General features: G+C 34.1%; 1 protein-coding gene across 1 annotated transcript; it reads right to left on the reverse strand.

Annotated features, from left to right (window-relative positions):
- Positions 1–9,589: 9,589 nt before the first annotated feature.
- LOC110094006 (auxin-responsive protein SAUR71-like) lies at positions 9,590–10,304 on the reverse strand. Its single transcript, XM_020819097.2, has one exon. The coding sequence runs from the start codon at positions 10,220–10,222 to the stop codon at positions 9,857–9,859; it is 366 nt and encodes a 121-aa protein (XP_020674756.1). The 5' UTR covers positions 10,223–10,304; the 3' UTR covers positions 9,590–9,856.
- Positions 10,305–10,697: the final 393 nt, after the last annotated feature.

A 10,697-nucleotide genomic window follows, 5' to 3' on the forward strand; every position in this document is an offset into this window, starting at 1 on the left:
GTCATAATCTATAAATTATTATAAGAAAATAATAATATTTTTTATTCTCTCATGTATCAAATGAATTATATTATTTTATCATGTGCATATAATATATTTTTATTAATCATTTGATTTTGCAAGATATTAATTTAATATATTATTGAAAAAAAATCAAATTTTATTGCCCAAATTCAAAATTGAAATTTGAATTAAAAAATCTTAATAATTATTGCAATGCTTTTTATCACCTAACCTAATTTAGTTAGTTCAAACCCACATATTTTAGGCCAAGTTCAAGAATATAATTGATTCAAGTCGGCTCGAATTCAACTCAATAAATAGCTCATGAATTGAGCTACATATATAAGCTAATAAGTAGACACAATTTAATTGAAAATCCCATCGTTCGCGGAGCTCTAGGGTTTTGAGGCGATTTTTCGGCACTCTAGAGTTTCCTTCTCCCGTGCGTGGTGCTGGCCCTCCTGGCTGGTTCTGCTTGCTGGCTTCGGTTTGGCTTCCTACCTTGTCGTTCTCTTTATCCTATGGTTTGCTTTGTTCTTTTCGGGTCTCGTTGCGGTGGGAAGATGACGACCCCGTCGTCATCTATCCCTATTTCTTCAACTTTAGATGGTAAATCTCGATCTTTTCGCAATGTTCTTGCTGGATCGTCATCTTCTAGTCCTAAGCTTTCTTTTACTCATTAGTCTTTTAGGGGTGCCCTGCCCTAATTTTTGAGGATTCCGTGGTTGATTTATTAGCTGCTCCTTATGCTCTAACTTTGGTTGGTAAGTTTGTTTTGAGAAGATCGAATCTGGATGTTATCAGAAAATTTTTTGTTAATCTGAAACTTTCTGGTTCCTTTCATGTTGGATTACATGATCATAGACATATTGTGATTCAGTTAGCTAATGATCTTGATTACAGTCGTATTTTTGCGAGGCGTTCTTACTATATTCAAGCTTGTCACATGTGGCTTTTGAAATGGACTCCGGATTTTGATGTTCGTGAAGAATCGCCTATAGCACCAGTTTGGATTTCTTTTCCTAATTTGCGTTTGCATTTCTTCAATCATCAAATCCTGTTTGGTTTAGTGTCTATTTTTTGTCGGCCCTTACAAACCGACCAAGCTACTGCATCTGTGTCTCGTCCTTCTGTGGCTAGGGTCCTGGTTGAACTTGATGTGTCTAAGAAACACCCTACTGATATTTGGATTTGTTCGAAATTGAAAGGGTATTTCCAAAAAGTGGAATTTGAAAACTTACATATTTTTTACTCTTTTTGTAAAATGCATGGTCATGGCGTTAATCAATGTTACCGAAAAAATCCTAGTTTGAGGGCTGAAAAAAACAAAATGAGTATTTCATCTGGCACTGAAAATATGGATAAAAATTCAACTTAGAACATTATCAATAATGTGGTTTTGTAGCATACTGAATCAAATGAGGATTGTAATGTGTTTTCCCCGCAGCCTGAGGGAGCTAACTCTGTTGTTATTCCACCTATTAATTTAGTTAATGATGAACATATTAATTTTGATGATAATCTTGCTATTGTTGTTCACAATGGGACTCCTTTGGAAACTGATGTTATGCATAACATGTTACATAATGCTTTGAATGTTGAACAGTCTGTTAGTATGTTGTCTGATATAGATGCTAATGATGGTTTACAATTGGTTAACAATAATCAAGAGAATGTTGATCTTCCTGTTGGGGAGGAGGGTGAAATTGTTGGTTTCAATCCTAATGATTTGTTGAATTATGCTGTTTTGGTTGGGGAGGGAAAAACTTATGACTCTAGTGATGAGGATGGTGGGTTTATGGTTGATGATGAACCACATATTCGTGGAGATGGTAAGGCTCTATCTTCTTCTAATTATAACAGTGACTATCTCTCTGACACTGAAGAAATCATGACGGCTTCTAAATGTTTTGCTTCCGATGATATTGATACTTCTTAGACTTCTTACACTAAAGTGCTTAATAAAAAAGGCCGTAAACCCAAGCATGTTACTATTCAACCTCCTAGGAATCCTCCTAGGAAAACCCGTTCAAATGCTTCTCATTAATTGTTTTCTTATGTTTAGTACCATTATTTAGAATGTTCGTGGCATTGGTTTCCAGTCTTCTAGGATTCGTGTTAAAAATTTATGTCGCATTCATAATATTTCTATTTTAGTTTTGTTGGAGCCTCTTATCACGGCTGATAAAATGGTTAGTACTGCTCGGTTTCTTGGCTTTAACAATGTAGTTGCTAATTTTTCGAACAAGATTTGGGTTTTTTGGAAAGTCCCTATTAAAGTGGATGTGATTGGTGATTTTAATCAAGTTATCCATTGTAAGATTGAAGCTTTTAATTTTCAGTGTTTTGGCTCTTTTGTTTATGCAGTTTCTTCTCTTTATCTTAGAAAACATCTATGGGATCAACTTATTAATTTTCATAGTCTTTGTTTTTTACCTTGGATGGTTGGTGGTGATTTCAATGCGATTACCTCTCATGCTCAGAGGTCGGGTGGCTCTAATCCGTCGCAAAGATCTATTGATGATTTCAATAACATGATCCTTTCTTGTAATCTGATTGACATTGGTTATACTGGCAATAATTTTACTTGGAATAGGGGGCATCTTTGGCAACGGCTTGATCGTGTTCTTTTCAATGATTCTTGGATTAATGCTTTGGCTTCTACTAATGTTCATCATTTAAGTAGAACTTTGTTGGATCATTTACCTTTACTGATGACTATTAACAATAATCAAATTAACATTTTGTCTAATTTTAGATTTCAAAATATGTGGCTTCTTAATAATTCTTTCTTTGAGATTGTGAAGGAGAATTGGTTGGCCCCTCTCTTGTCGGATAACTCATATGATGGTATGAAAAGGTTATGGTTTAAGCTAAAGAGATTAAAGTTTGTTATCAATTGGTGGAATCATCATACTTTTAAAAATATTTTCTCTAATATTTTGCAACCTGAACAAGTTGTTACTTTTAATGAGCATGCTTATCAAATTGATCCTTCTGATGTGAATATGTCTTTACTTAATCAATCTAAATTTGATCTTTCTAATTTTCAAGCTTAGGAAGAGGCTTTTTGGAAGCAAAAAGCCGCGGCCAAGCATTTGGTGGATGGTGATTGTAATACTAGGTATTTTCATGCCTTAACTAAGAGGAAAAGGGCTAAAAATAACATTGTTAATATTCAAAGAGTTGATGGTTCCTTCTCTACTGATACTGTAGAGATTGACAATCTTGCTGTGAGCCATTTCACTAACCATTTTAATAAAGTTGTTAACATGATTTAACTTGTTGATCACTCTTTTATTCCTAACTGTATTTCGCTTGAGGATAATATTGTTCTGTCTTCGTATCCTTCCTTTGATGAGGTTAAAGATACGGCTTTGGGTTTGAATAGTGATTCTGTTGCCGGCCCGGATGGTTACACTACCCTTTTCTTTCAAAAATGTTGGCATATTCTGGGTGATGATATCTTTAAGGCTGTTATTGATTTCTTTGAGGGTAACCCGATTCCAAAAATTTTTAAATGCACTTCTCTTGTGCTTATTCCCAAATGTCATTCCACTTAATCTTGGAATGACTTTAGGCCTATAAGTCTTTGCACATTCTTTAATAGACTGCTTTCTAAGATTCTTTCTAATAGGTTATCTAATGTATTGCCTAAAATTATTTCTCCTTATCAAATGAGTTTTGTTAAAGGCAGGGCTATTACCGATAATATTCTTTTGGCTCAAGAATTTACTCATGATTTAGATGTTAAAATTAGAGGTGGGAATATGATTTTGAAACTTGATATTGCTAAGGCTTATGACAACATTTGTTGGAGTTTCATTTACTTTATGCTGGATCTTTTTTAGTTTTAACTCTTCTTTCATTAATCTTATTAAGAGTTGTATTGAGGATGTGTACTTCTCTATTATTCTGAATGACTCTAACCATGATTTTTTTAAGTCTTCACAGGGGATTAGGCAAGGTGATCCTATTTCTCCTTCTTTGTTTATCATTTCAGCTGAATTTTTCTCAAGAGGTATCTCTAATTTATTTTACCTTAATCCTTACCTTTATTTTAGAACTTTGGGAGGTTTCCATTTATCCCATCTTTGCTTTGCTGATGACTTTATTGTTTTCTTTAATGCTTCCATTAAGGGAGTTATGAAAATTATGTCCTTCTTCACTATATTTGAATCTATTAGTGGTCTTTCTTTTGATTGACTCGGTGCATAACAAGCTTGTTTCTTGGGATTCCAACTTCTTGAGTTTTGGTGACCGCATTACCTTAATTAAAAGCGTGCTTTGTGCTTTACCTGTCTATATTTTTCAAACTTTATTTCCTTCCCAAGCTGTTTGTAATAGAATTCACAATATCATTAACAAATTTTTTTGGAAAGGAACTAGTTCTTCCTCTAAAATTATGTGGTCGTCCTGGAATAAAGGTTGTGATGTGGTGGAGGAAGGTGGTTTGGGGTGTAAGTCGATGGCTGACATGGCTAAGGCCTTCTATTTTAAACTTTGGTTTAAATTACACTCTAAAGAGGGTCTTTGGTCTCAATTTATGAATGCTAAGTACTGTGGGGATCGGCACCCCACGGTTATCCCTATTAAATCTGGAGATTCTAAAGTTTGGAAATGATTGTGTAAGCTTAAATGGGGAATGGAATCCAATATTTTATGGGGGCTTGGCTATGGGAACTTATTTTTTTTGCAGGATCATTAGATTGGTAAGGACTCTATTGATTCGCTGTTGCATACGTCCTCGTTGGAGTCTGTTAAAGTTAATTTCTTCTTTAAAGATAATGGTTGGGATGTGGACAAGCTTTCTAACTTTGTTCTTCACTGTGTTATTAATAGAATTCTTAATATTTCCTTTAATTCTCAGTCTAATGATATTATTTTGTGTGATGGTTCTAAGGATGGGGCTTTCCATATCAAGCATGTGTGGCTGTCTTTTAGAAATAAAAGGCCTTTTGATAAGTCCTTTGCCATTATTTGGCACAAAAGCATCCCTAAAACTATTTCTGTTTTTATGTGGCGCCTGCTTCATAACTTGCTCCCTACTGATGATAATCTTATAAAAAAAGGTTTCTCTTTTGCCTCTAAATGCCATTGTTGTTTTCATTCTGAAACTATGCATCATATCTTTATTTCTGGTCCTGTGGCTATTAAGACGTGGGTTTTCTTTGATGATTTGTTCCAATTAAATATTTTTAATGTGCATTTGTCTCTTAAGGCTTTTCTGATGAATGGGATGGTTGAGTGCAAAGGTAACATCCGTAATTCTATCCCTATGTTTATTTTGTGGTTCATCTGGCTGGAGAGAAACAATTCTGTTTTTAATGGTTGCAAGATGGATCATATTAATATTATTCGTAGAGTTAAAGACAAAGTGATTGCTCTTGTGGCTGTTAACTTAATTTCGATGAAAAACTTTTCTAATTACTCTCATCTTGCTCCTTTTTTTGGTATGGTTCCGTCGGGGAATTATGTGGGTTCTTATGCTATTTCTTGGATTAAACCTATGAACAGTTACTTCAAGTTGAATATCCATGGGTGTAAGGTTGCGGATGCTATTGGTTGTGGTGGCTTAATTAGAGACTCGAATGGTTCTTTAGTGCTGGCCTTTGCCGGCCCTAACTTTAATTGTTTTTTGGAGTATGCTTGGTGTATGACTATTCTTTTTGGTCTTCAGTTACGCATTCCTCTTAATATTATTAACTTAGTTATTGAGGTCAACTCTGGTATTAACATTTCGTATTTATATTCCTTGGAGGAGATGTGTTGTAACCCGAGCATCTTCTATATTGTTAGAGATATTAGGAAACTGCTTTATTTCATGAAACCTGTTTTTTCTGTGTCTGCCAAGGCTACGAATGCTGCAGATATTTGGCTATCTAAGTTTGGTTGTACCTTGGAGGAGTTTACTGATTTTGGTAGTTCTTCTTTGCCTGGTCATCTTTCGGGCTTACTTCATCTTGATCAGCTGGGTACCCCGTATGTTTCCAGATAGTTTGGTGTTGATGTCTTGTCTTTTGCTATTTTTTTTCCTTTGTTTTGGTTATTTCTGTTGTTGTTTTTCTGCTGGTGCTCCTTGGGGGGTGTCAGGTGATCATTTGCTGGGGGTTTTTTCTCTGTGATTCGGCGTGGTATCTTTGGTTATCTCAGGCTATTGGGTTTGGGTACCTGGAGGGTGTGCCTCTATTTTTTCTGTTATACCTTACTATGGCTGGTGTTGTTGGTTTGAATCTCTTAGGGATTCTGCCAGTTGGGTGGTGGCTTGGTTGCTTTGCTCCTTCTGGGTGGTTTTTGACAACCTGGGTTCATTTTGTTTTTCCTTTGTGCCTTGTTGCTAATTGGTCTGCTTTTCAGGTTTTGCTTAACAGTGATGATTCTCATGGTTTCCATGGTGATCATTGGTTCTGTCCCCAGTGCTTTTTGTTATTTTTCCTACCTTCCGGTGCAAGGTTTTCAACTACACTAAGTATCTGTATCCTATCTCTTTACCTGCTTTAATTTTGTTTCTTTACTCTCTTGATGTTCTTAATTATTTCTTATAGAATTATCTCTTTATTAATACTTGTGATACTAACTATATTTCTTCTTGTAGCTTCTTCCTTTTTTGTTTTCCTTTTTTGCAGAGGATTCTGGTCCTCAACAATTTTGTTAGAAAGACTGCGCTTATTGACTATTTTTTAGTCATTCTTTTTTGGATGATAGTCTTGAGCATCTTTAGCATGTTATTTATTGTATAATTTTTTTGAAAGTGGAAACTATTGGCTCGTAGGTTGTCTTTTCCTTTGTTTTGTAGCTCGTATGAGCATTAGTGAGCTAACGGTTTCCCTAAGGACTCTGTAACCCGGTTTTTTAATTAACGCGTAGGCCCCGACGTGAGTTTCCTATATATATATATATATATTAAATAATGAAGATATTATTTATTATAAAAATATTGCAAAAATAATGAGAAATAATAGAATATTAAAAAAGTTTTATTTAAATGTAACATAATATCATAAAAATTGATTTATGTCAAAATGTTTAAGATCATTTTAATTAAAATTGAATCGAATATTTTTTCCTAATTTTTCCCACAGATAAAATGAAATAAGTTATGTCCATTTTCTAAATTCATTATCTTAAATTTATTTTTCAAGTTCCATCTCAGCAATCCCTTTCTCTCACTCTCAGGAAATTTTGTATATTAATAAAAAATTGGACTTTATGTCTACTAACACTCAATTGCTAAGAAAAGAAAAAAAAAGAAAAGAAAAATGTCTTTTGTTAATAATGTCTAATAATTTTTAATAAATTCTGCATAAATGTTATTTAGAATTAATTTGTCATTTGTCAGTAATGTTAACAACAATTATAATTAATATGCCATTGTCAATAACGTTATTATCATTAAAATTTCATATGAGACAGCTTTCTTACTACTTTCAAAAGCAGTTTTTAATATATATAAAACTAAGGTTTTGTTTGGGACGGCTTCTTTGTTGCTTCTTACAGTAACTTTTTAGTACAAAAATTAAAATTTTTATACTAGAAAGCTGCTTTAAGAAGCAACAAAAAAGTTGTCCCTATGGCTTTGTTTGAAACGGCTTTTTAATTGCTTCTTACAACAAAATTTTAGTATAAAAATTAAATTTTTTGTACTATAATTTTATTTTAAGAAGCAATAAAAAACTGTCCCAAACGAAACCTACAAGACCCGGTACTAGAAAACTACCAAAATTCATATTTATAGGATGCATTAAGGGGTCCATTGAGAACAACTTATCTTTTTATAAAAATAGTCGTAAAGCTGCTATGAAAAATAGCTTTTTTAAAAGCTAATATAGAAAGCAGCTTCATGACATAAAAATTTATTAAAAACAATAAAAATATAATTGCAAAACAAAATTATAATTACAATCTGAAAAGCTAAACAGCAAGAAAGTGGCCTCAAACAAAATCTAAAATCCTATTTGCATCCAAACCGGCTCCACAAATTTTTTATTTTTTATTTATTATTATTATTATTTTTAGCTTATTGTTTTGTCCCCAATCAATGAAGACAATAGCCCGCATAGAAAATTCAATTTAACGTCCACTCATAGATAGATATGAATAAGTATTCATTTGGGCTTATTTTGGGAATTAACCTATGGGGATTATTATAATATTAATTAGCAATCATACAAAGAAATAAATAATAAAAATTTCAACCGTACAAATCCTTTGGACGGAGAATTTCTTTTTTAATTATTTGCTGCTCAAGCGAGTTGCACGCATCTTTTCCAGTTGGGCTGTTGGGGTTTAGTTTATTGAAATAAGAATCGTGGATTTATTAGAAAATTAGATTCACATGATACGCAAAATGCTGATTAAATTGTGATAAAAGATTTTAATTAATTAAATTAGTTGGCTAAGCATACTTATAAAAGATATTAATTATAGAGGAATTTTGTTATTCTGACTAATAAAGAACATTTGATTGTTGTAACGTTGTAGAACAAAAAAAAGAATAGTAAGAGCTAGAAAGAGATAAGAAGAGAAGAGGTTCAGTATGCTCGAAAGCCATATTTGAAATACATTTATGATACTCACAGTGGAGCCAAAGGATTCATGTCATTATTGTTTGACAAGTTTTACGCTAGCTGTCGACTACCTAATGCAACCCTCAACTTTTCTCATCCAGGACTTGGGACCCGGCAACGGCATAATGGAGAAAAAGGATTCATGTAGCCGACCCCCCGTAGTGGGATAAAAGCTTGATGTTGTTGTTGTTGTACAATGGAGCCAATTAAGTCAAACTCATAAGCACATCACATGCGCAAATTTCAAATCCAATATCTATTGGTTGGTAGTCAAAACTCTCCCAACAAATAAATCGCGGTAAACTATGTGGATAGATAAACTTGTATATTTGTGTAATTTGTTAAGGAGCATTAATAGGAGATAGACTTCAACAATGCGGTTGGTGATCCACTATATAAACTGATTAGAAAATATGTTATTATCTTTAATTAAAGAAGAATTGATTGTAAAATATGTAGTATCATACAAGAAAAGTTGATTTTTTTTAAATAATTGATTAAACAATTGTCATTGTTATTCAAATATCATTCGCTGGTATATTGAGGCTTCATTTGATAAGACTTTTTAATTGCTTCTTAAAACAGAATTTTAGTAAAAAAATTAATTATTTTACTAAACATGTTTTAATAATTTATTTGTATGTAATCTTTTTATGAGTATGATCTTAATATTTTGTTAATGTAAAATTATTTGCATGGTTAAAATAATTGTGCTTAACATAAGCGCGCTTCTTTTAGTATTAAAGTTCAAAATTAGCTAAAAATTAATGCTTAATTGCATGCTTAAATTATAAGAATTTTACTATAACAATAATAACAAATTTAAAAAACACAACGAGCACAATTCCATATATACCCCTACGCTATAATTCGTCGATGAGCTATGATACTTCGGTCCCCATTTATGACCTCGTGGGGAGTGGAAAAGCCGGATTGTGATCACTTGACTCTTTTGGCCCTATGGGATCTCCGTAATTTTCGTCGCCGGCGAGGGCGTAATTCGAGTAATTAATTGCTCATAAACAAAATTTCAAACCCTGATTAATTTCCATTTAACGAAATTCCATTATAAACACATTACCCATTTTCTCGAGCTGAAAAAAAAGTGAGAAAAGCAAATACCCATTCTACCCATAAACAATTTCCACTGTTAAGCCCTTAGACCACAGCAAAGGAGGGCAAAACGGGAAACACGAATTATCGGAAAAAAAACGGAAAAAGTTCTTGGCAGGACTGAGAGAACAGGAGGAAGGAGAGAAGCATGGGAGAATCTCTGGCATCCAACCCTAGCAAGCAGAGTGATCGGAGTACTGAAGGGGCCGGGCGAGCTCCTCGGCGACGAAATCGTCGCCGGCATCGGTTTCAGCGGTAAGTAGAAGGCGACGGAAGAGGTGAACTGAGCAAGAGATCCGGAGAACGCCGACTTGATCGTATCCGAACTCCATCGCCGTTCGCCGGAGAAGCTCGACGAACGGCGGTCGGCCGAGGAATTCCGCTGGAACCGCAAAACGCTCCATCTCTTCGCCGACGAAAACTGGAATATGACCCGCCGGTACTCGCGCTCGCCTTGCATCCCTTTTTCCCGCCGCTTCAAGCGGCTCGTACTGCGAGGAGTCCGCCACCTTCGCCAGCCGTCTGATCAATTTTTTCATCCTCTCACAGCCGTTGGATCCGCCTAATTTTTCTTCAGCCACACTACGAGAAAGAGAGAGAGAGAGAGAGAAGGTTGAGGCCTTGAGGGATCGGAATAGACGGGTCATTGGGGATGCGGGCGTTATATAGAGAGGAAAAATAAGTAATTTTTATTTAATAAAATTTTTTATTGGTTTAATTAATTTTTGGGTATATTAAATTAATTGATAAGTTGAAGGTACAGAAGGTGGTACTGGCAGGTACAGGAGAGGTATATATACCTTCTTAATGATCAGCTGTAAATTATTAAACAGGGAACTCTGTTATTGTCCAATAAATATGCTTTCATGACTAACCATTAGAATGCATCAATGTTGATAAAAAGGTAAGTCCAATAAGTTACGGACATAAAATTTATTTATTATTAAACATATAGGACCTAAGTTGTTTTTTAAATATTATATTTAAAAAAAGTATACAATAGTCATATAAATT

Source organism: Dendrobium catenatum, unplaced genomic scaffold, assembly GCF_001605985.2.
Source record: "Dendrobium catenatum unplaced genomic scaffold, ASM160598v2 fragScaff_scaffold_146, whole genome shotgun sequence".
Classification (NCBI taxonomy): domain Eukaryota; kingdom Viridiplantae; phylum Streptophyta; class Magnoliopsida; order Asparagales; family Orchidaceae; genus Dendrobium; species Dendrobium catenatum.

Coding starts and splice junctions, on each gene's coding strand:
- LOC110094006 (XM_020819097.2), bottom strand. CDS start 10,222: ATGAAAAAATTGATCAGACGGCTGGCGAAGGTGGCGGACTCCTCGCAG.